This window comes from Astyanax mexicanus, chromosome 2, assembly GCF_023375975.1.
Source record: "Astyanax mexicanus isolate ESR-SI-001 chromosome 2, AstMex3_surface, whole genome shotgun sequence".
NCBI lineage: Eukaryota > Metazoa > Chordata > Actinopteri > Characiformes > Acestrorhamphidae > Astyanax > Astyanax mexicanus.
Window position 1 is genome coordinate 65609994 of NC_064409.1, and position 26559 is coordinate 65636552.

General features: G+C 37.3%; 1 protein-coding gene across 2 annotated transcripts; it reads left to right on the top strand.

Moving 5' to 3' along the window:
• The first annotated feature begins 499 nt into the window (after positions 1-499).
• LOC103035849 (TBC1 domain family member 9B) lies at positions 500-25042 on the top strand. Of its 2 annotated transcripts, XM_022665727.2 has the most exons (23): positions 500-803; positions 4643-4753; positions 5480-5598; positions 6388-6616; positions 7080-7338; positions 8086-8293; positions 9425-9604; positions 10552-10719; positions 11148-11298; positions 12710-12924; positions 13619-13736; positions 13977-14179; positions 14575-14657; positions 15680-15809; positions 15905-16003; positions 16093-16161; positions 16876-17116; positions 17743-17808; positions 18284-18355; positions 18753-18803; positions 19693-19755; positions 19953-20050; positions 21389-25042. In XM_022665727.2, exons 1-23 carry the CDS (start codon positions 686-688, stop codon positions 22031-22033), a joined length of 3696 nt encoding a protein of 1231 aa, XP_022521448.2. In that variant the 5' UTR covers positions 500-685; the 3' UTR covers positions 22034-25042. The 2 variants fall into 2 exon arrangements, with proteins under 2 accessions (XP_022521448.2, XP_022521449.2); XM_022665728.2 differs by lacking the exon at positions 18753-18803 and having other exon boundaries at positions 501-803.
• Positions 25043-26559: the final 1517 nt, after the last annotated feature.

A 26559-nucleotide genomic window follows, 5' to 3' on the forward strand; every position in this document is an offset into this window, starting at 1 on the left:
TACATGCTACTATAATGAAATATAACTGTAAGTTTCTAAAATTACTGAAATCTAGAAGTGCTAAAGATCTTTTTAAATTACTAAAAGAATACCCCACTAATGTTCATTTTTAAATTAAAAAATTACACACCAGAACAATAAGAACATTGCCAAGATATATGCCCATTAGCATTTTCACAACTCTATCACAGAATTAATGATTACTAATTAATAGCACCAATAAAATCGATATTAACACAACTTTAATAATTAATTATTTTCATGTAAGTTTTCAATATTTGTTTTATAATTTGATGTTAAGTTTTGTTGCTTATGTGTGTAAATGTGTCGTATCATGATGCATTGCTTTCTCATAACTTAACGATGCCTTTACAGTGTTGTAATTTTTAAGTTTTTGAAAAACAAAAAAACATATATAATGGTGGAGACCCCGGAAGGTGAACCGCACCTTTATTTTGACAGGGTTTCCAGCGGGCCGTCATGTTGGTGATGTCATCGGGGCTGGTGCTGTGTTGCTCTGTGCTGTAGCTGTAGCTGGCGTAGCTGCTGTGCTGTGGCTGTGTGGATAAACAGTGGGTGCAGGCGGGCGGGCGCGGGCTTGTCGGGTGTGGTATGGTGTTAGTGGGCGCCGGCGGGGCTCGGCTGCTGATCGCGGGGCAGGGCGGAGGTCTGTGAGCGGGAGAAGATGTGGATTACTCCGGAGGAGGTGCTGCTGGCCAACGCGCTGTGGGTCAGCGAGCGGGCCAACCCCTTCTTCATCCTGCAGCGGAGGAAGGGACACGGCCGGGGAGGCGGAATCACCGGTGCGTGTTTATGTGTGTTTGTGCGGTTTAAGAGGCGCTGCGGGGCTCGGTAACTGTGAAACACAGCTCTGAAACACAGCTCTAAAACACAGTCTGCAGCCCCGGGGGTAGAGTTTACTGAATGTCACTGAAGTCGTGTTGTGTTTAAGTCTTTGTTTATGCGGTGTTTATTTACTCGCTCTGACTCTCTGACTGCCTGCAGGTAAGCTATAGCTGACGGTGGCTAACCCAGCCTAAGCTAAAGAGCTGTCTCTCTCTCACTCAGCGTCTGTGTCTCAACGCCTGTCTGTGTCTGTGTGTGGACGTGGTGCTCTGACTCTGTGTGATGTCTGAATACTGACATTTCTCCCTCCAGGCAGACAGAGAGCGTTAGGTTACACTGCTGCTGTTTCTACAGATAAACATCCTGTTTGTGCTTGTTTTAAAGCACCTCACAGTGTGAAGGATGAGGTCAGTCTGAATCATCTCAGTGTAGCTCAGTGAACAACACAGGGGCGGCTGCTCTTCTGCTTCCTCACGCTTAACTATTTAATTTCCTTTTTAACGTTAAAGTATTTGGGCTTTATTTGTAATTATTAACTCACCAACCCAGTGCCTTTCTTTGTCTAATTAGATTGGGTTATTATCCTTGTGTGCAAATAAAAAAATCCTAGCTACTATTATAGCTAGATTATCGTAAAGTTAGTGGCCAGCAGAAAATTGTCTTAGCCAGCTAGTAGGGATGCACGATGATATCGGAATAATATCAGTCGTTTTGACCGATATTTCTAACTGATACCTGCTGATGCATTTATTGTATGTTGGACACACTACTTTAAAGTTCTCATTCCATCGTTTTCATTCATTTTAAAATGTCCAGTAGTAGTCTCTAGTATGAATGAATGTTGGGTAAGCTGTTTTTTGTAAGTGTTTTTATATATCTCTGCTGTATTTTACTGAGTTTGTGGTCTTTGAATAAAGACAGGATTTCAGCTTTTGCTCATGTATACTCATACATGCAAACATATTGCCTCTGATTAACTAACGGCACTGTGATGCAGCAAGACAGACGTTTTTACACTAATAACAGTATTTACAATGTCATATGTTACTTTACATCATGTGTAATGCCCTGCTAAGTGCAGTTCAGCCACTGACCTAGTCTTAGAGTCTCTGTAAAACGTGAAATCCACCGGAGGTCATATGTAAACCTATAGTTACTTACACAGAGGTGGGTAGTCCAGGTCTAGAAAGTAAAAATCCACCCCAGGGTTCTGTTGGCTGAGCCAACTGAAGAATTTTTATTTTGTGGTGTAACAGCAGGGGCTCATCAAAAACATTTGTTTTTCCCTTTATGCAAGAAAACAAACCTTGTAGAGCTAAACTTCCCTATTTGAGCTTAATTACCCCCTTAATTCACCGTAAATAAAAATTAAATGCAGGCAGTGGTGAAGTTGCTGTGTAGTGTACACAACAATAACCACAATGTGCACCATCCATAATTATTATTTTAATGAATAGCAGACACTGTATTTTTCTTTGGTACAAGCTACTCAGTTTGCTCTCAGTTGTTTTTCCTGAGTTCTCCTCCTTGTAGCTTTAATGTTGCAGACTGGATTGGGGTGAAGATCAGTGATCATGAACACTGTAGAATGTTTATGAAAGGACAGTACATGAGCAGACTCAGACTGTACTACAAGAATAAAGTATTAACAGGAGTAAAAATGAAATGAGAAATAAAGAGGTTGTCATTTTAACTATGCAAGATTACATTGGTTAGAGGTTCACCCAGCATTAATTCTTTCCAAGTAAACAAGACTAATTAAACAAGATTGTAAGGAATCATTCATATTGCAAACACTGTTGTTACCCACTGTGTGCTCCAAAACAGCATATTATGTATAGGTCAATAATACTATATTGCCCAACTCTAATCACATGCATTAAAAAATGATATGTTTGACTACACTCTTTTCTCACTACAGCTCAATCAGGGTCCAGTTTTCCACAAAGATAATCAGTGTGATGAGTTAGTTTTGGTAAAACCAGCCCAGTACATGTTTTATGGAAAGTTTACTTTAATATAATAAAGTTGCTGGCAAAGATTGCCTTTTTTTTTCTCTCCCTCCCTATTTTATAGCTTTTTTTGGTAACTTGGCTAAACAATCCCATCCGCACTGACCACGACTCCTCCCTGTCTGTGTAAAAACAAATATGCTCTCTTTAAGGAGAAATTCTTCATAGGATACAACAGAGGCAGCCTTTGTTTTCACACTTGCAGGGGACACGTCACAACTGAAACTTCTCCACCCATGTTGGTGCAAGAAATTGAGTTAAATCAGAAATATTCAAGCTGCCCAGGCTAAGATTGACCTTAAAAGGTCTTAGCTTAGTTTAGTTTAAGTAGTCTAGTATTTCAATGTTCAAGTCTTATCAAAACTGAAATACTGGTCAACATTCACCATTTGTTACAATTGTCTGTCAGATGTTTCCACCATGCTGAGATCATGTTTCTTGCTGCATATTAACTACTTGTGGCTTTAGAGATCAGAGTACACACTCAAATGAGAGAACCACACACAGCCAGGCACTGTTACAGTTGTGGTGTCTTAAGAGTTTGTAGTGAATGACACACAAACAGACTATTCAGAGAGATCGCTGAGTCAGTCGAATGAAATCAGTGGGAAAATGCTGATCTTAGTATGTGATGAGTTAACTGAAGTATGTGGACCCTGGAGGGGGAACTGGGCTTTGCACTGTGTTATTGACCCAAAGAGTGAACTTTCTACACTGTGTGTTACATTTTTTAAGTGTCTGTCTCTCTACAAGCTGAGAATCTGTTTTGTGGGAAATAGCAGAAGGGTGTCACTGGTTTCTGCACTCTGCCTCTCAAGCTCGGTTTCCTTCCAAATATTTTACAAAAGTTACATGATGGGGATGCATCAAATGTTTGGCAACTGAAATTAGATTTCATTATTTATTTGTAAGTCATATGTTAGTGCTTCCTTTAACACTCCTTCACCCAACCCCTAGCAGTGCTGCATGTTCATGCGCTGCTGTATACAGTGCAGAAAGTCAGGGATAGTGCTGGCAGTGAGCAGACAAATGCCAGGTTCAAGTTCTATTTTTACCTTCACTGAATGAAAAAAAGAAACCTTTAGCATTACTTAACATTCTTGGCCTCAATTTAGCTACTTCTTAAAAAATTAAATGTTTTCCAGTAGAAAGATGTAGCTGTACAGGGCTAATGTTAGCTGAGCTAACGTAGCCACTTAGCATTAATTTATTTACCAAAATACTAGCTGATTTTCTCTGCGTAAAATTCCAAGTTATATAAATGTAACTTGAGTAACACATCTGTGGTAAATTTTATGATTAGAATTGCTGTGCTAATGTAGCTAGCTAACTAGCTAAAAGGTGTGACTAGAATAAATAAAGTTTTGGATTAAATTCTTTTGTTGCTTTTGTTGGTTTGTCTGCTGCGATAATAAAAAATGTAAAGCATTCAGTACATATTTTAAAATTGTGCTTTTGTATTTTAGTTTAAATTCATTTAGAATATATTATTAATTCAATAGTAAAATAGTGTCAATTCAAAGAAAGCTTTAGAAGAAACATCTTTGGAATCGAGATATTGTTTCATTTTGTTTTTTTTTTTGTTAAAAAATTAAAAATTCAGTGCATTTGTAATCTAAACGTTTTGTATATTTTATTATTGTGTGAACTCTGCATGTCAAACAATAAGAATAATACTAATAATTAAATGGTACATGATAATACCAAACTGAATGCATACATTTCTATTAAAAAATATATATATATATATTCATTTTTATCATACTTTTCTTTCTCTTCTTCAGGTCTTCTCGTTGGTACACTTGATGTTGTGTTGGACTCCAGTGCTCGTGTAGCTCCATATAGAATTCTGCACCAGACTGGAGACTCACAGCTCTTCTGGAGTATTGCCTGTGGTCAGTACTGAATATGTCACTCTTACATTCATTTAAGTTGACCAGTTAAATATCCTGAACTTATCTGGGTTCTAGTAGATTTAAGCATAAAGTCAGAGCTGCACTGGTGCTACAACAAAAAGTTATTTGAGTGATACCATAGTAGTTTTAGTTCCAAAGAGCTAAGAAATGTGATTAAGAAAATCCAGTAAAGGTTTAAAACATAGATAAAATTGTTCTTTGGTTTAAGACAGATGGTTCTTACAAAAAATAGTTCTTTATGGAACAAAAATGTTTCTTCCAAATAACTTTATGTAGCACCTTTATTAGTAAGAATGCACCTAGTAAAAACAGCAGGTTTATAGTATATTTAAAACCTAGATGTCTGAAAAGTTTCATTTAATACACCCATTAAAACTGGCAGTTTACAAAGTAGCTGAATTGAAACAGTTTGTGAAACTGGTTCCCTAGGACAGGAACTGGATTGCATCTGCAAAATGCTTAAAAATCTGTGTTTTCTTCTTGTGCAGTCTAATCATGTTTGAAAAATCTTAACTTAAAAAAAAATGAAATAAGCAGAGTAAGTACAAACATCTAGGACTTCTCAAAACAGTCTTGGATTGTGAAAGCTGTGTCATGTGATTGCATGAGTGCTTGTGTCACTTGTTTGCTTTGCTAAGGTTTATGGTGTGTGTGTGTGTGTGTGTGTGTGTGTGTGTTTGTGTGTGTCTGTGTGTGTGTTATCAGGTTCATCTCGCAAGGAGATAACAGAGCATTGGGAATGGCTTGAGACCAACTTATTGCAGACTCTCTCTATCTTTGACAACGATGATGACATCACCACTTTTGTTAAAGGCAAGATTCAGGTGAGCTCTCATTTAATTCCTGCTAAGTAGGATGAAAAATGGTACATGGAAGTACCACAATATCATTATTGTTTTCAATAATAAATAAAAAAATATCCAAAAACATTATGTTTTTAATTTTATCAGGAACATCAATGGTGTTCCCAAGTCAATTTGACCCCGTGCACGTTTAATTATTCAAAAGATGTCTGAAACCCACAAAAAATCCTAACAAACAGTGTGAATATTTCATTACTAACTCCATTGCTAATTATTCTGTAAATATTGAGTACAATGGTGATTCTTACCTCTAATAATTAGGATAATTCACACGGTTTTCATAAAAAAAAATACATGCTCAATTTTATTTTTATGTTTTACTACTTTATTACTTTTGAAAGACAAACATATAAAACAATAGTTTTACATAACATTGAAACATAACACTGCAATTTTGTTTTAGTTTTTGCAGGGAGTGGTTACACATGTGTGAGATGAACCATTTTCAAGTTATATGTTAATTTGACTAATTAAGGCAAGTGGAGAAAGTTTCATACTGAAAAAATACTTAAAACTATGTTTCTTAGATCTTCACTTTGGATCTATAAAACAGGTCAATTTAACCCGTAAATAAATAGTTTGAAAGTAAGGATTGGTGGCAGGTTTTATTCAAATAATGGTTTGTTTCTTAAAAATATGACAATTACCTCAAAAGTATGATTTAAAAAAATGCAGTGTGTATCAGAATATATTGACTTGTATCCCTTGTACCAGGATACTTGCTCTAACTCTAATCTTTATTTTCCACAGGGCATCATCGCTGAGGAGAACAAGAGTCGGCAGGCGCAGGAAGATGAGGACTGTGGGAAGTTTAGGGAGGCGGAGCTGAAGATGCGGAAGCTGTTCGGGATGCCAGAAGAGGAGAAGCTGGTGAACTACTACTCCTGCAGCTACTGGAAGGGCAGAGTGCCACGGCAGGGCTGGCTATACCTCTCTGTCAATCACCTCTGCTTTTATTCCTTTCTGCTTGGAAAAGAAGGTGAGAGTTTGAGAGAGAGAACTGGATTAAAAAAATGAAAGGATGGAATTTATAAAGAAAGGAATGCAGTTAGGATGACATAATTATATGGAAATAAAATAGTTAGATGCTGTGCTGTGCTAATTTATGTTAATATCAACTTTTTCACATTTACTGTAATGCCCTTCCTCATGAAATGTGGCTCTGTGTATGGAGAAAATGCTTCCAGCTTACTGTATAAAAGTCATTATAAATGTTGTTGCAGTCATGCAGACAAATTGTACCTTTTAGGAAGTTTTATTGTGCCATTCATCATAAAATGTTAATAAAATGTTCACAAAATGTAAAGAACAACTTTCAGGTTCAAATAATATATATATATATATATATATATATATATATATATATATATATATATATATATATATATAAAAATATATATATTGATAGATTTTATCTTTCATTCACTCTTTTCTCTCTGTAGTGACGTTGGTGGTGCAGTGGACAGATGTAACTCAGTTGGATAAGAATGCCACACTGGTGTTTCCAGAGAGTGTGCGTGTCAGCACCCGTGACACTGAGCATTACTTCTCCATGTTCCTCAACATCAATGACACCTTTAAGCTCATGGAGCAGTTAGCCAACATTGCCATGAGGCAGCTCCTGGACAATGAGGGCTTTGCTGCTGACCGCTCTCTCCCGAAACCCTGCAAGACCCTGAAAAACGTCTCTGCTCTCAAAAGGTGGGTTACCAGTCCTTTGCAAGCTTCTTGAGTAATTATTTACAAGAATTAACCAAGAACTGTTGCGTCTGGTTTTCCAGATAAGGTTTAAGCCTGGTCATTGACTACATTTTTCTTTGAATGGAGAAACCTTTATTTAAAATGTAGTACAGTCCAAGACAATGCTTAATCCTTGTTCCATATAAGAAACAGTTAGTTACAGAGCTGTATAAAACTTTATTATAAACTTATATCATACTGAAGTACCAAAGTCTCAGGGCCTTGATTTTGTGTATTATAACATTATTTAACATAAAACAATCCGTGAATTAAATGAATAAAAAGGTTAATAGTATCTTTTTGAGATACTTTATTTCCACATTCAGCAAACCTGATGTTACAGAGAAATAAAGTTGTGTATTATTGTATTTGTACGTTTATAGTATATAAAAAAAAAATATATATATATATATATATATATATATATATATATATATATATATATATATATATATATATATATATATATATATATATATATATATATATGCTAACAGTTTAATTGGAAAGCTTATATAATATTCCTGTGTGGTCTGGGCCTTTTGCACAGCACTGCAGGTTGACTAATGGTATCGTGGGATTTGTCCTAGTTCCAAAACTGTAGTGCCTTACTATCTCTGCTGTCCCTTTTACCCTGTTGTGTTGAGTGTGCTGTACCGCCAGCTTATAAAGTGAAAAACACTGTTTTGTGTTTATTGATTCTTTTAGGGACCTGGATGCAAGGGCAAAAAATGAGCGCTACCGAGCTCTGTTCCGCCTGACGCAGGACGAACGGCTGGATGGGCACACGGATTGCACTCTGTGGACACCGTTTGCTAAGATGCATGTGGTTGGCCAGATGTTTGTCTCCAACAACTACATCTGCTTTGCCAGCAGAGAGGAAGACCTGTGTCAACTCATCATACCACTCAGAGAGGTCGTCTGCCTGTCTGTCTCTCTCTCTCTCTCTCTCTCTCTCTCTCTCTGTCTGTCTCTCTGTCCGTCTCTCTCACACAAACACGCAGTAATGTTAGCAGAGCATGGAAATTTATAATCCCTAAAGAACTAGCAGTGTGCTTATACGTAAGTGCACAGTCACAATTAAAATTGCACAACATGAACAACATAATAATGTGGTTAAAGTACAGGGTTTGGACAATTAAACTAAAACACCTGTCATTTTGGTGTGGGAGGTTTCATGCCTAAATCGGAGCAGCCTGGTGGCCAATCTTCATTAATTGCACATTGCACCAGTAAGACCAGAGTGTGAAGGTTCAATTAGCAGGGTAAGAGCACAGTTTTGCTCAAAATATTGCAATGCAGACAACATTATGGGTGACATACCAGAGTTCAAAAATGGACAAATTGTTGGTGCACGTCTTGTTGGCACATCTTTGACCAAGACAGGAAGCCTTTGTAATGTATCAAGAACCACGGTATTCAGGGTAACGTCAGCATACCATCAAGAAGGACGAACCACATCCAACAGGATTAACTGTGGACGCAAGAGGAAGCTGTCTGAAAGGGATGTTCGGGTGCTAACTCGGATTGTATCCAAAAAACTTAAAACCACGGCTGCCCAAATCATGGCAGAATTCAATGTGCACCTCAACTCTCCTGTTTCCACCAGAACTGTCCGTTCTGGTCTTAAACCAGATGTCTTAAACCAGATGTTTCGGTTTCATTGGGCAAACCCTGTATATTTCCACAAAAAATTAAGGTTACAGTGAGCGTACAAATCAAATTAATGTTTGCAGTTCCACAGAGAAATATGCTGGTAGCAGTGTACTGTTAGAAAGCAAAAATGATTTCTGTTGATTGATGTTAAACCCTGATTAATCAAAAAACTGTGCTTGGTCTTGTTCTGGTTAACTGTGTACAGATTTTGCAGACATACACTCCTTTATTATTAATTTCATGCAGCTTAGGGGACATAATGTGCTATGTCTTCCCCTCTTTCATTGAACAACACACACAAACAAACAAACACAAATTGCCTCAGAAATTTAGTCATACTTCAAGCACAATATTTTGCATCGTATGACTCTGTCTCTTCCTCTGTCTGTAGGTTTCTATAGTAGAGAAAGCTGATAGCAGCAGTGTTTTGCCCAGTCCGCTGTCGATCAGCACGAAAAATAAGATGACCTTCCTTTTTGCCAACCTCAAAGACCGTGACTTCCTGGTTCAGCGCATATCAGACTTTCTGCAGCGCACTCCTGATCGGCTCTGTGGCTTCGCTGGACAGTCTGTAAGTCAAACATACAGTAAAACTGGATTTTCATTACTTGAGAAATCCTAGCAGATTTTTAACACATAGCCTCTTGTTGTTGGTATAGTGTGCACATGGGGGAAACATGTTCATTAAACATACCTTTTGCTACTTCCAGTGGAGCAGCTGAACTCGGAAACCACTTATTGATGTGAACTTTTTTTCTGTATTGGTCAGATCTCCTATGAATGTGTGTGTGTGTATATATATATGTATGTATGTATATGTGTGTGTGTGTGTGTATCTGTTTATTGATTACCCAATAAAAGATTGTGCTTAAGTTTGTGTTATGGATGACCTTCAAGTTTATGGGCCCAAGTCAGTATTGTAGTATTGTTTAATTTATAAAATGTTAAGATTAACCAGAAAAGTAAATTTCCTGAAGAAAATGCAGAATTATAGATCAGTGTAACCTATATAAAAACAATCACAATATAAAGGTCTCCATAGTGTTGCCAGCTGGTTACAATGGTGTTGCTAAGTAGTTGCTGTTGTGTTCCATGTGAGTTCCCATGTGTTCGGTTGGGTGTTACTTCAATGACAGACATGCACTAGTATTTGAAGCATGCCAAAGCAATTGCACCCCGTTCATTCCTGTAGGGGAAAATACGGCATGGAAACTGTATGTTTCATCAAAAAGCTGTGTACAAACCCACATGACACACTGAAGTGAAGCAATCTGGTGGTGGAATGGTACCGATATCAAAACTATGAGACGATTTACATGGAGAAAATCTGAGAGGAAGAATATAAATCGGATAACAAGATAGTTTTGCATTGTTTTGCAATAAACGTTTTTTGCATGTTTTTTCCAGGGTGTGTAGCTCAGGTGCAAAACAAAAAAGCCAATTTGTTCATTTCGATTTGTGTCTAAAACATGTTTATTTATTATTTTTAAGTATGGTTTTTTTTTTTTTTTTTGCCAGGAAACTCCAAGCCCCAGTACCCCTACTTCTCTCCCACCAACCCCACCAGTACTGGGAGCCGGAGAGCTCCCTCCGATCCAACACTACAGCCCTAGCCTTCCCACTGCGAAGCAGGGCCTGCTTAGCATTTACCAAAAGGACCAGCCTGAAGATCTGGGGCCCAAAGCAGTAAGTGTACATTATTTTCTCTCAAATGCTTTGTCATGCACCCCCCCTTGCCTCTTGCCAGCATCATGTATGTCAATGAATGAGTTACACCAGGCTCTTCAAGTGATATTCATCTGTTTCACATTGAGGATTGGTAATTAGGAGTTCTGGTGACATGGTGTTCATTCATATTTGTAGCAGCACCCTGCACTGATTAGGCCGGGTCATTGTTATTGTTCTGCTATGACATAAAGCACAAAGTTAGTGGAAGAGTGGATTAAAATGGATAATCTGTATTTGAGAGGATTGACCCCGGCCACATAATGTGCAAGAGGATGCCTGAACAATCTGACTGGGTTTGTTTTTCTTTTGTAAGTGGAGCTTTTTCTCTCAGAATTAAGAGCATCTGTTGTTGCTTTGTTTGCTCAACTTCCTCATTCATTCTCCAGACGAAAGAGAAGATGAAAGAAGAGTCCTGGAATATTCACTTCTTTGAGTTTGGGCGAGGTGTGTGTATGTACCGCACGTCTAAGACGAGAGATCTGGTGTTGAAAGGGATTCCTGAGAGTCTGAGAGGAGAGCTCTGGCTACTATTTTCAGGTAATTTCTCTTCCCTCACAACAGGTCAGTGTGCTGTTATGTCCTCTGAATTTATCATAACACTTTAACTCTCTTATGGTCCGGTTCCTGGACAGAGATTTGACCTAGTCCTTGACTTTTGTTATTTATTTTAAATGAGAATCTCTATTGAAAACTTGTTGTGTTGTCCAAAACTAGGCTTAATTTGTTTCTACTAACTAGATTAACTTTTTTGGGTTGTAAAAGAATGAATAATGATTAAATCTTAAAATGTCACATCATGATGTCATACTAATGGTAAAATACTGTTTTGCTCACTGCCTGTGAGAGAAATAAGTGTGGAGGTATTGTGGCTCAATCTTTGTCAAATGTCATAATATAAAAGCGAGAAAGGCTCAGTAAAATATATGTGTTCAGAAAGTTCAGAAAAGATGATTGTTTTTGTAGTTTTATTTTTTTTTTATTGTTTGGGTGATTGTACTTCCCTTGCACTTCAAGATGTGCCTCAAAAGTTTCATACACAGTACCAAACCTTTAGTGCATTGGTCAATTCAAATTTTTGGTCTAAATCCATCTGATGGTTGACAAAAAAATGAGGTCATGTCCTCAGTATCTCATTCTATTTTTAAAATGTATTCAGCATTTCTATTCTAATGTTTTTTTTATTGACTTGTATAATATATCTAAAGTGAATTTACAAAATGAGTTGCATCATTTATATTGACAGTTAATATTGACCTTTAATTATTGCACAAATGCAGTCTGTGTAACATTAGCATTTTACGTATTTGTTCTGTTGTCAGGGTAAGTAACATGCAGCCATGGTAACTGCTGCATTGACATGAACTTGTGTCCTCAGTCTGCAGTCTGTGACTCATCATGATCACATGACTCGCTAATGTGAAAACACAAACATATCCTCTGTGCTGTACAAGGATGCTTACAGATTCTGAGTGTTGCTTCAGTAGTCACATGCTTCATTTAGCTACTTCCTGGTTTGTGCATATGTACAAAATAATAGACTTAAGTGCTCCCTGGGAATAATGCGTAATAATGCAATTATACTCTTTTAAAGAGCAAAGAACTTTAAATTGCTATTAAGAATATTCAGACGTTGAGATTGGAACAGAAAAAAATACATATAGTTAATAAAAACACACATTTTTAAACAGTTTATATACCAGCTCAATTATGTTAATAGACTCCTTGCTAAGTAAAAGTAAGCAAATATTTTTGTGGTGTCCATGTCCATATATTATAAACTTTGTTAGTGTACTTACTGTAACAGGCCTACTTCCCCCTTTCAAATCCTGAAAACGTTTCCACCCCCTGCTACACTAGAAAAAAAAATAACAATAACAGCATTTTTCACATCCTATTTGTTCTTTAAAGTTTTATGAGTTTATCTCTCTCTATCTGTATCTCTGTATAGGTGCTCAGAATGAGATGGCGACACATCCAGGTTACTATGCGGAGCTGGTTGAGACAGCGATGGGGAAATGTACGTTGGCGACAGAGGAGATTGAGCGAGATCTGCATCGTTCTATGCCAGAGCACCACGCCTTCCAGAATGAGATGGGAATAGCTGCTCTCAGACGAGTACTTACTGCATACGCCTACCGCAACCCGGGCATCGGCTACTGTCAGGTAGACACAAAACACAGACATTAATGATCTGCAAAGCACATTTAAAAGAAATTGTTGGTACTAAGATGTAAAATCACTCTGAGGAGTGGGAAGCTTTAAGTTTTCTCTTTGGAAATTGATATTGTAGTTTATTGTTTTTCACACATTTTTCAGAAGTTTTAGAATTTTTTTGCTTTATTTTTTTGCCTATTTTTCCAGATTTTCCAGATCTATTCTTTGCATTTTCATTTTCTCTTCTTTTTAAGTGTCAGTATATATTTTTTGTTTTTATAGAAGATATTGTTATACATTATTTTTCGATTGTTTTATGTTTTAAAATATTTTTCTCTGCCCTTTGTAGCTTTATTATTTTTTTATTTTATTTATTCAGTATTTTTTATTTAGAATTGTCTTTGATTCTCCTTTTTGTATATTACAAAATGTTATTGTCTTTATTTAATTCTTTTTTATTATTAATTTTCCAGCAAAGTACTTTATATTTCTATGAATACACTATAAAAATAAAGCACTATTATTAGTGACAAGCTAACAAATTTCAAAACCTTCTATGGTTTGATCAACAGCAGTGAATATGTCAGTAATAGTACTTTGAAACAAGGACCACACTTTATATATTTATAATTACCTGATGACTGAGCAGCTGGTATTCCATATGTCCTAAAAATTATGTATGTGTGTGTGTTTCCTATTGTAGGCCATGAATATAGTAACGTCAGTGTTGTTGCTGTACTGTACTGAAGAAGAGGCGTTCTGGCTGCTGGTGGCCTTGTGTGAAAGGATGCTTCCTGACTACTATAACACCAGAGTCGTGGGTAAGTAATGCTACTGTGACTGAGGATCCCAACATATTATGCAGGCTGCAATTAATTGGTCCTTTTTAGTGTATACCTTGTTTTAAAGCCTCAGAATGCGTAGCCTCTACAATCAAGATAAATAGATATTAAAGCATTTTTATCAACTAGTATTGCTGTTTTGAAACATGTATATATCCATCATATGCATTTCCTGTATCATACATTTATGTGTCAATCATTTCTGTATAATTATGTTAGGGGCACTTGTGGATCAAGGCGTGTTTGAGGAGCTGACACGGGAGTGTTTACCACTGCTATACGAGCACATGCAGGACCTGGGTGTGATCTCCACAATCTCTCTGTCCTGGTTCCTTACACTCTTCCTGTCCGTCATGCCGTTTGACAGCGCTGTGCTGCTTGTTGACTGCTTCTTCTATGAGGGCATCAAAGTAATCTTCCAGGTGGGAAACAAATATATGCTGAATGTTTCTGTAAGCTTGGACTTATAGCATTTAACTTATTATTTCATCCAGTGTTAACTCTAGGCCTCCTAGATCACAGTACGTCTTAGCTTTAGGTTTGCTTTTGCTAGTTTTGAGATTTAATCTAAAGGTGTTAAATAAAAAAAGTACAAAATAGGAGGACTGTAGCATCCAGTAAGTAAGAGCCTGCTGTGGAGTTTTCCACATAACTTTGTGGTTGAAACATCTGATATTGGAACATCTGTAAGTAGACTAGTTGCATTTAATAGTAATTAATTAAGTTGTAAGTGTGCTCAGATTATTGCAGGTTGTCGTGAGAGAATTAATCTGAGTACATAGAAAATAATGTATTCCATCTTTTTTCTCTTGTTTAGGTGTCACTCGCTGTGCTTCATGCTAACATGGAGCAGTTGCTTGCCTGTACAGACGAGGGAGAAGCCATGACCATACTTGGCAGGTCAGTATGGTATCAGAGGGCAGTGTCCTTTAACTAAATAAAAAGCAATAAGTGCTTTTTGCTTAGGCTTATGCATTTTGCTACCCAGTATATGATTAATAATGTCAGAACGGCTTTTACCACAGCAAGGCCTTTATTTTTGTTAATTGCTTTCTCTGCAAAATGGTTAGAGGATTTTGTTTTAGGTTCCCCAAAGTCCCAGTGTTCGACTGAGTTACAGGCTGAGATAAGGCAATAACAATTAGTTCAAATAAGGAGTAACACGCTGTGTAGAGCTTGCATGTGTATGGTTCAATTTACCTTTATTACAATACTATGCAAACATCTTATGAAAAACATTAAGACTAAGGTTGATGTAAAAATAACAGCCTATCAGTTAAGTATATAAAAGTATCTGTTGAGGAATTAATTAAATAATTGATTTTAAGTTTGGTAATATCAGCGCACACATGGATTTCAGCACTGGCTTTAATGGTTCTGCAGCTATGACTAGGGGCTGTATTGCCATCTACTGGTCGAATTAGGAACTTCAGGGTCCTATGATATTGTGCAGGGCTGCAGCAACTCAATATTAATCGTATAATCTGTCTGTATCTCAGGATTATCAACCAATGAATCACATGTTTGGGCTGAAAACTATCTGATACTGATACAATAAATCATTTCATCTCTAGTAAAAGGTAAAATAAGAGCTGAAGATAAATATTTGGAATATTTTTTATTGTTTTAGACTTTGTGAATTAATTACTTTAAAAATATGTGAAGGTTAGGAAGGTTTTTGGATCCCCTGTATAGTATGAATTATAGTATGAGGTTTGTGTGTCTGTGACATACAGAGCCCCCTGGTGTGCAACTTGTGTGTTAATAGCTTTGTATTGTGGAGAATGTTTAGACTGTTACACTTACTCCCCAGTACCGTACTTTAATCCTAACACCAAGAACATTTACCCAACTATTTGAAAACCTGTGAACTGTTCTCTACTATTAAGTACAAAACCATCATGGTAAAACCTGTTTCTCAGGTATTTGGATAATGTTGTGAACAAGCAGACCGTTTCCACGCCTATACCCCACCTCCACGCCCTTCTGACCAGTGGTGATGAGCCTCCTCCAGAGATCGATGCCTTTGAGCTCATTAAAACGTCCTATGAGGTGAGCAGGGATGAACTTTCATAGTTTTTTTTATGTGAAATTATTTTTCCGATTAATCCATAATCTTTTATCCTTTTTCTTTTCTCTCTGTGTAGAAGTTTGGCAGTCTGCGTGCTGATGTTATTGAGCAGATGAGGTTTAAGCAGAGATTGAAGGTTATTCAGTCTTTAGAGGACACAGCCAAGAGGAGTGTGGTACGTGGGCATGTCTCTGTGTGCTTAAACATACAGTTGAAGTGTGTTAGGGCTGTGTTTTATGAGACAGCTGTGGTATGTGTACACAGGTGAGGGCCATCATGACTGAGTCTGCCTTTACTATTGAGGAGCTGGAGGAGCTTTATGTTCTGTTCAAGGTAGGAACTCTCTGTCTGCTCAGTTCATACTCTTTGTGAATGCTTGTATCTTTCTCTATGCAAGGTCATACACTGTAAATAACTATGAGTGTGTGTGTGTGTGTGTGTGTGTTTTGCATGTGTGTTATTCTATGTCCTCGGTCTTAAGTGTCCTTAGATTGCAGTTCTATTTCAAAGGAAGTTAATGGTTAATAGGAACAATACATAATCCAAAATGTAGACTGATATGGGCAGTATTTATTGAGATACACACACAGAAGTAGTGCCTAATGGATGTGTAATGCAACTTCCATTATTTCAGAACAGACTTGTAGATGTTCTTAATGGTGTCCTGTGATAATCCATCTCATGCAGCTTGAATATTTATGCAGATTTTTTGGTACCGAATGGGTGTTAATAGCGTGTCAAAGCATCCCACAGTTTTTAAATATGGAATAGGTCTGGCAATGTGGCTGCCAATGGCATAGCAATCAGCTGTTTCTTCTTCAAGGAATGCTAAAGCCCTAATCAACTGTGGAATGGGAGCAAAAGAAATGTAGGATCACTCCGGTAGAACTCTGAGTAAGACGGCGTTTCATATCACAGTTTAAAGGAACGTCAGTACTTAAAATAGTTTGTCAAAAGCAGTATAAAGTAGATTTACGTGGCTATGCAGCTATACAAAGTTATAACTGGGATAACACATGGCACTATCTATTTTTTTGTCTTCTCCAGGCTAAACACATAATGAGCTGTTACTGGGGTGCGAGTAGCTCTGCTGCGGAGCGTCATGACCCGAGCCTCCCATATCTAGAGCAGTACCGGATCGACTGCGGTCAGTTTGGACAGCTCTTTGCGACGATGGCTCCCTGGAGCTGCGGCATGCACACGGCCATGCTCTCCACTCGCCTGTTCCGCCTGCTTGACGTCAACAAAGACTCCCTCATCAACTTTAAAGAGTTCGTCACAGGCCTCAGTGAGTGCACGACTTGCTTCTTGAGTGTGTATAAAAAAAAAGATTGCTCAACTGCTTGTTTGAGACGGTTGACTAGTCGTTGTATTAGATTCTCTATCAACCTGCAAGAATTCTCCCCTTACAGACCAGTTATGTTATATATATATATATATATATCCTTTCACATATAAGAAATTACTTTTTTCTTGCATCTTTGTTTATAAAAGACACCTGTCACAGAGTCTGTTTCACCAAAACCTCTCAACCATCAACCACCACGGGAAATGAGTAACGGGTGTTGCCTGGTGTTTGCTTAGCAAAGGAACGGGTTACTTGTCCGCCACAGGAAATATTTTTGTTAACCACTTAATATAACCAACTTTAGTTTGTTTCTCAATTTCTCTCAAGTTTCTCAGGCGATTGCAAACATCAGCATGTTACAGTACGGGAAACAGATCTTTATTCAGTGTTCTTTTGCCTTTATGGACACATGAATTGTAAAATTGGACTTCGATAAACTTACTGTATTAAAAACACTTTTAATTTCTCACCTGTATAAGCAGTGTTATTTGATAAAATGCAAAATAAATAGAGAAACTTTTACTTTTCATTCACCTTCACTTTTCCTTTGTTTTTTTTCTTTTCAGGTGGGATGTATCATGGTGATATGACTGAGAAACTAAAGCTGCTCTACAAATTACATCTGCCTCCAGGTACACACACCCTTTATACAACAGTGGACTACATTTTACTACTACTATGCCTTATATTATATCCAAATTAGATTTTAATAGGTTATCATTTTACCCAAAAAACATTATTCACAGCCTGTTTTATCTTAGTCTTGAGTAGAGTTAGTTGTTTAAGCTGTGGATGCAATCAAATCCACACAGCAATGCACCAAGATTTAGTGGAAAGCTTTTTATGGAGAGCAGAGACATTTACTCCAACAGAAGCAGTATAAGCTCTTTTTTCATAGTGAATGCATCTGTATGTTCATAATTAAGCAACAGTAGTGTTACAGGTAATATCGGGCCAGTACAAGGAAAATTTGGAAATGGATAAGCAGACCCAGAGGCAATCAGTTTTTAATTATTATACACATTTTATTTGTATTCTCTTTAAGCATTTACTGCACAGATATATGTAGTAAGTTAACAGCTGTTGACTGTGTTGCTGTTCTTACAGCTTTATGCCCAGAAGAGGCAGAGTCTGCCCTTGAAGCCACTCAGTTCTTCACTGATGACGACACACCACAAGGTAATCGCACGCACACAAACACACACACACACACACACACACTCTGTCAGTTACCCTTTGATTGGGCAATTCTGTGTAGCTACACACATAAAAGCTCAGAGAGTAAATAATGTCATTTTTTACGAGAAATATGTTAGTTTTATGAACACCACATGTGGACAATGTCTTCATTATCTTTCTCTCTTTTTATTCTGAAGGAAATGTATGCATGTGTCTCTGCATGAAACAATCCAGTTCTACTAATCAGTAACAGATTGCGCTCTAATATCTGGACATTCTCTTTGTGGTCTCATTTGCTCTGTCTGCTCCTTTTGCTTGCAATCTTTCTCTCTTTTGCTCTCTGTTCTCTCCCAAACTCTCTTTTTCTCTCATCTCTCTTGCTGTTTCACCTCTCCAGATCCTTCCTCCTTGTCTCATCTGGACTTCCTGGTCCAGGAAGTGGCCTCAGGTTTGTGTTTGTGATGTAACAACAAAAAAGCTGTATGTGTGCGAGCGTGTTCGTGAGTACTTGTGTGTGTGAGTGTGTGTGTGTGAATGAAATAAAGAGTCTGTGTAAATATAAAATTATATAATATTACTCTAAAATTGTATTCATTATCTATAGTGTCTATAGGCCACAACAAGGCAATGCAGTACCTGCAGCCTTTGTTGATCATGAATTCTAATGTTCTAATGATTTAAAAAGGAAAATGCTATGGCAACCATTGTGGTGCATACTTAAAAACCCTAATTCTGATCTTTCTTTTCTCTGTTTCTCGTTGCAAAGTTATTATTTGTACACATCAGAGTGAGATCTGAGTGTGCTTAACTAAGATGATTGAAAATTTGCTCATTTCTAATGTAGTGCAAATGGGCTAATGCAAGCTCACAGAAAAATTGTCAAACTGTAGTTGAAATTTTAACTGCTAACAGGTGTAACACAGGCTAACTCTACATTCACACTGGTAGGCAACAAAGTGCTTGTGTTTCTCCACATTCCTTTACGTCTTTTGTGGGTGTGTTCGGAGGTTTTTGCGCTGTTCTGGATATCGGCAGGACCTGAATGTTAGCAAGCTACCTATCGAGCTGTCCACTTCTTTTTCCACACTTAATTTTTCTCCAAATTGTCCTGTATTTGTGCAAAATGACATCATATAAACAACACATTCTCCCCGCTGTGGATATAAACGAAATGTGGAAGGAATCAACAGTTCCCAGAGCACAAGTCAGGGACCTCTGACCCTTGTAATTGTGATTGCAATGCCTTAACAAGTCTTAACATTTAATCTTACTTTTATGTCTAACAAAACATTGTTCTATTGACATTACAGCATTTTAATGAAGTGTTTCCTCTGCAGGTGACGAGGTAAAAGAAGCGAAGGAGGCAGGCGAGGCAGGAGAGGAGACGGAAGAGAAGAAAGGTACAGCTTATACTCTTACATGCTGTTTGCATTTATTATGATACATTACAGGTTCAGAAAAAGATTGTATTATGTTTTTTTGATACTTTAGAAAACTCCCAGAACATTAGATTTAGTTGTTTCATGCTGTTGGGTATTGAAAGTCATAATCTGTTTTTAAAATGCTTCCATTGTTCTTGTGCTCCTGTTATTTTCAGAAGAGAAGGTGAAGGACTATAAGTATTACCTTAGAATGTGGGCAAAAGAGAAAGAGCCAAAGAAAGAGACCATCAAAGACCTGCCCAGAATGAACCAGGTAAATGGAGTGAATCCATTACTGTTTGTCCTTGTTGGTTCTAGTAAAGAACCACAAGAGAGCACAAGAGAGCAACAATAATAGAAAATAAAGCAGCCAGTGGGTTTATAATTATAAGGTACTCTGCCTCTGAAAATTATTTTATTATTAATAGGTAACATGAGCTTTCTGGATTTCTTTATGTTCAGTCCTGTTAACAGAAGCACAGTAAAACCCTTTTAGCTGTGGCCAACAGAGGGTGCTATAAACCCTGCTTTGGAATCTCAGTGATTCACTGCTTTACTGCTTGTTATATCTAAATATTTATTGGAGAACTTAATGGCTTAATAGCTCACATTATTGTCAGTAAAATATTTGATTCAGCTGAGAAAATGCCTAAAACCTCTACTGCACATGTAGGTAATTTCAGTTCTTAACTTTGTTGTGTTAACAGATCTACTATATTTGATCATTAATAGATGTATTAACAGGTTAAATCAGGTGTGATTGTGCATGAACAGCAGTGTGGGAATTTGGCCCATCAGAACCTAAACAAAATTAATATGATCAGTAATTAAATAGCCCATAATAAACCAACTTATTTCTAATGACCAAAACTAGACCAAACACTCTTAAAATACAAACCCATAAGGCCAATTTATACATCAAAACCTGCGTGCCCTGTGCATACCATAAACGGTAGCCTGACTTGTACCTTCCCAGATACACAACAATGTATGGTGGACAACAGCAGCTGTGATTGGTCCACTGAGCCTCACTGCGTCGTGGATGCATGATCGCACACAAACATAAAAGTAGGAAAGCGCACATCTGGGTATGGCACTCACCAGGCTATCCTGTAGACAACGTTGGCCAAATGCAAAAGATTAACCCAAACGTTAAAGAGTTTTTGTTACATTTGTTACACACTATCTCCTGTCATTAGGTGCTTTTGAGACTACTTCATCAGCACTTACGGCTTCAGCTCTAAAAATTAATTTTAGGACAGATTGATTTAGTGTGTGCCTTTACCAATAGTTTGGAAACTCCAACATTACAATAAAATACCTAATATTTGAAGAATATAAATATGAAAGTTTTATAACTGTAGAATATACCATAATTTTTGGTCACATTCTCATTCAGTGTTTCCTTTGAAATCGAGAGTATTAAAAGAGTCTATCTTTTTTTTATTGGGGCAGCTGTCTCTACTGTCCAGGAAGCCCTGTTGGAAAGGCTTGCTTCTACATTTTGTAGAATTTCTCTGAGGATTTGATTGCAATGGACAATAAAAGTGTTGCTGAGGTCAACCTCATCTCTGATTCCACATATTTAATGATGTTTTGATTCTGTATTTAGGAGCAGTTCATTGAGCTGTGCAAGACGCTCTATAATATGTTCAGTGAGGATCCTCTGGAGCAGGAGCTCTACCACGCCATCGCTACAGTGGCCAGCCTGCTGCTTCGCATTGGAGAGGTGGGCAAGAAATTCACCAACAATGGCAGCAAGAAGTCTGAACTCCAGGCTCCTGCTGCAGAAGAGGCAGTAGAAAAAGATGACTCCTCTGGGGAGGCTGGATCTGGACAGTCCCTGGTGTCGAAGGCATTGGCGGAGGCCCAGCTGGAGAACACTACTCCACCAGCAAATGGCTCAGACGAGGAAGCGAAGGACGACACATCGATTTCATCGTATTCTGTTGTTAGCGCTGGTTCCCTGCAGTGCGAGGATATCGCTGATGACACAGTTTTGATTGGCAGTGCAAGTGGTGGAATGGGCGGAGCTGTAGGTGGGAATGATTGTAGGAGGGGCAGTGCACCAGACGGCGATTGGTCGATCTCGTTTGAGCAGGTGCTAGCATCGCTGCTCACCGAACCGGCTCTTGTTAATTACTTTGAGAAGAAACACGATATAAAAAGCAAGATGGCTGCCTGTAGGTCCCAGAGGGCTGTAGAACGACAGATCAGTTCATCCAGCGACCATGAGCTAGCTCAGCTGTCCACCTGAAAACACACGCAAATACACACTGTTGCACCTATAAAGACCAAGCATGCCTGTTTAGTTTTTTTCCCTTTTGTTTTATTTTTCATGTGAACAAGTGTTTACCCAAGCTGCAAATCTTTTTTTTTTTTCGTTTGCCTTTTACATTTACGTTAACCCGTTATTGTTGACTCTCTCTTTCTCATCACTTTCCTACAATGTAGTGATCTTCTTACTTCAGCACTCTTGCTCAGTTGGTCTTTGTCCTCCCAGTCTGAAGTGTAAGTACTTTCGCCTGCTGTTTATTAGCGTACTTTTCTATAATTTACTTGTAGACATTAGTTCTATCCTCAAGCAGTACTTTGATTTTAATTAGGCCAGTGTTGCGTTTATGTTGATTTTGTGTTTACTGCTGATTAGTCTTGGTCATTGACTGGCAGAGATGACCTGAGGTCAGTACTGGTTGATAAAGTTTGCCATCAGACCACTGGACCATAGATTAGAGCCTGTAGCTTTGACTCTGAACCTGCTAATTTTAAGTTTAAAATAGAACATGTTTTTGAAGGAATTATTTAATTTTATTAAGTAAGATTAAACAAAAAACTGTAGGCCCGATATTAAATATTTCATTAGAAATGTAAGTGTTACTTTATTCCATTAAATGTCCGTTTTGTTTTCTAATAGACACATTTGGACATATCGGAGGTCATCTTACACTACGTGTCATATATTCAGACATGGGTTTTAAATTAGGAAGTGACCTTTGTAAGAATAGGATTTGTTTAAATCCCTTTGTCTTTCCCATTACGTTTTTATTTTTGCTGCTGTTAAGGATTTTGTGTGCGTGGGTTTAGCAGCTTTCTCCTCCAAAGTAAATCATTGCCTTATTGAAGTAGTCTGTTGTTGGATGTTGTCAGGATAAAAGTTGTCAGTCATATGTTAGAGGGTCAGTAACTAGCACCTCCCCTTCAGCATTACAATAATTTAAATAAAGTTTTAAAAATAAATTGTTGAATGTAGATTTAGTTTTAATCGCAGTATTTTCAGAACACTAGTGCACTAGAAGTACAATCACAGAGTTATTGTTTGCTAACTACATTTTCTAGAATGCATTACTGTATTGAGCCACTAAGGACAGAACATGCCCACTGGCACAGGCTAAACAAGTCTAAAAACCAACTGCCACTCTAGAATTTTACACCGCTTGTTCTCATGTGTTTTAGGCATGTTCATTTCTGGACTGAAACCAGGCCTTGTATTGTAGTATAGTCACTTTATCATGTCTAATGCTTGCCACTTTATTTAAAGTATATGCAACGTCTCTGTTAAGCACTCACTGATAGTTGTCTTAAGCTGTAAATATCTGCTTATATTCTTATATGACCTGTTTTTATTATTCTGTGTATGTAATGTAATGATGCAGCTGTTTTCACTGTCACAGTGCTTTTGTTGCTTTTTGTTTTCCTCATTTGTTTGCCCAATATTCTTTTTAATTGTTACCTTTTGTACTTAATAAATAGCTTTAAATAGACCTCAGTCTCTAACTTGATCTAATTTAGGCCAATTTTACTTGCTTTAAGATGCTACTTTTTATCATTCAAATTAAAAAAGATTTTATTGACATTCCGTTAAGAAATGGCCTAATTAGTTATAATAAGCATACTTTTACCGTTTTTCTAGCTTTAATCCGACCCTGAGTTAAACTGCAGGGGTTCATGGAAGTGATGTCTCAGTATCATGGTTCTTGTTGTCCTGGACCCACTTCAGGCTGATGATGGAGTGGATTCTGATTGGGTCATATGAGTCAAAGCCTTCCAAAATTTGCTGATCAACTGTTGGATATAGTTATCAGATATACTGATATTTTAAAATTACTCTACAACAAAGAGCCCAAACCATAGTTTCTGTTTCCTGTGACCAACAGGATCAGTCTCCGTTGATCCAGATAATTGTTTTTTAAATAAGACCTGTTGACAGGAGTGTCCACACTTATTTTTGTGACCAGGCTGGATTTGCCTGTCTGGACAGCACAAATGCATGGGCATAGTTTGCTGTGGAAATAAGGTTGGTGTCAGTAACTTCTGTCACTCATTTGTTAAACACCTTGAAATCCGATTTGAGTATCCAGATGTACAAATCTGATTACAATTGCATTATAAACCGCCTTCAAATGTAATTATTTTATGTGGTTTCTTTCTGCCCAGACTATCGGAAATCAAACATTTGGCATCAGATTTGGGCTGGCAAGCTAAACATAGCCTAAGAGTTGTATGATCCAATAAACATAAAATAACCCATACAGTTTTTTTTTTTTTTTTTTTACCAAAAAACATATTTAATACATCACAACTTTGTTTACTTTGTGTAACCCTCATGTTCACCCCTCAGGTACTGCCTGCTAACTAGCTGGCTATTGGCAGAAGCTTTTCACACAGACCGGTGAGGCTGTGTGTAGTCTGATCATACTGATCCTGTGGTGAATAGATTCTGAAGAAAGATGGAGATCAGATGATCGTTGTACACTGTTGTGGATCCATGCAGATCAGGGCTAGAAAAAGCAAACCTGCCCTACCTGCTAATGTATGTTATATGGTAATATGCTGTATATATACAAATAATCCTGTAAGTCACTACTAAGCATGTGTAAATGTGCGGTCTGACCTGATCTCTGCTGTCAAACCTCTTGGTTCCCTCCTTCTGTGCCTGTGAACTGTTGTAAACGGCTTTCGACAAACCGAGTGTGTGAATGCTTCATTTTTTTCATGCTACACTGTGAACGTAACAAGTATATTTTGCTGAATCTGCTTATTAATGACAAAAAATATATATATGTATATGTATATATGTTTTGTTTGGTTTTCTCATCATACTTCCCTGTCTCAGTGTGGGGAGAAAAAAAAACCTTACAGACCCATCACACTTACAGTATTTAATCCATGTTACTGGTTATTTGCTCATTTAAAGTTTGTTAAATTTAAAATTTGTCATTGATCAGTACTGTATTATACCGTGTAATAAAGAAATGTATAAACAAAGTGATTTGTTCCCGTGTCTAAAGTTGGTGTGTGAACTTCTGCCTTTTGGTTTCCTCTTTCTGCTGTTCTGCTTCCTGTTAAGAGTCCATCTAACTAACTTCCGTCAACTCTAAAACGAGTGAATTAAGCCAGGCGGACGCTGTGCGATTTTAGCCCGATTTTAAGCCCGATCTGGTCGGATGCGACTGAATTTCATGATCGGGCCGAATTTTAGCTTGATCGTGCGTCGTTTGTCGTGCAGTGTGAGAGGGGAAGCGATGTCCGATTAATTGCCCATAGGAGCTGCGAATGAGCAGTCGGACGCGACCAGGGATTTCTGACATGCCAGAAATTTTGGTCGCTTGTCTCACAGTGTGAGCTGTTTTGCAGGCCGATTTCTTAACGTCACGACCCGTTTTCCCAAAAATCTGCACAGTAACTATAAATTATTATTAGTCATATTTATTTCTGTCAGTTATAAGGATTTATATTTATGTTCGGTACACAGACCTATAGCTTAATATAGCAGACACGGGCATTCTGCTGTTTAAGAATTTCAACAGATGCTTATTCTCAGTCAATAGCTGGAGTTTTTGAAAAGAAAAATTAAAAAAGAAAATAACTTTGACAAACATAAATTTATTTTATTTCACTTTGCTATTATATCTGAAAAATAAAGCACATTGTCAACATCTGGTGCTGCCCGTCAATTATATAAAACTTAAAACATGCACAGATATATAAACCTATATTTTATAATTCGTTTCTTTTCGCCAGTGCAAATTTATTAAAATTATAAATATATTAATTTATTAATTAAAATCTCGTCCAGTGCTCCAGAATATTAGCCACGCAAAGCCAGCTTAGCGCAGCGCGTGGCATTGTGCGCGGCATTGCGCGCAGAATAACCTCTGTCTTCTAAAATAAACGTTTTAATAAATAAGGTCGGAGAAGTGTAGTAAAATTAATGCTATTAAACTTACTAAAGCTAATAAATGTACTGATAATTAATAAAGATAAATCGGACAAAATGCGCTGCGCCTCTCTCTCGCTCTCTTTTGCAGCGCGGAGCTGAATTCAGCGCGAGGCTACAGATAATATGAAACTCAGTTCAGTTGAATAAAAATAAGTAAGGGCCTGTAAGTACAAGCAAAGGACCTGTAAGTAAATATTGTCAAATATAAAGAATAGTTTGAGGTTTTGGTGAGCTGTTTTCATGATTTGAAACTGAAACTAACTGAAACTTTGAATATTCTGCAGAAAGCCTGGGTTATTTTAAACAAATTTTTAATGAGTTTATATTTTATATTTATTCATTTAAATTATTTTTCTTCTTTTATTAATCAAATCATTAAATATATATCTTCATAAGATATAATTTTTTTTTACCTTTTATGTCAATTTTTATGATCTTTTTAAAAGGTCCTATTTTTCCTTTTTTACGTATACATTTTATTCGTCTATAATAAATGTCAGTTTTTATTCCTATTTTTTATATATTTTTTTAATCCCTTTTAAACTGTTAATGCTCAGCGGCAC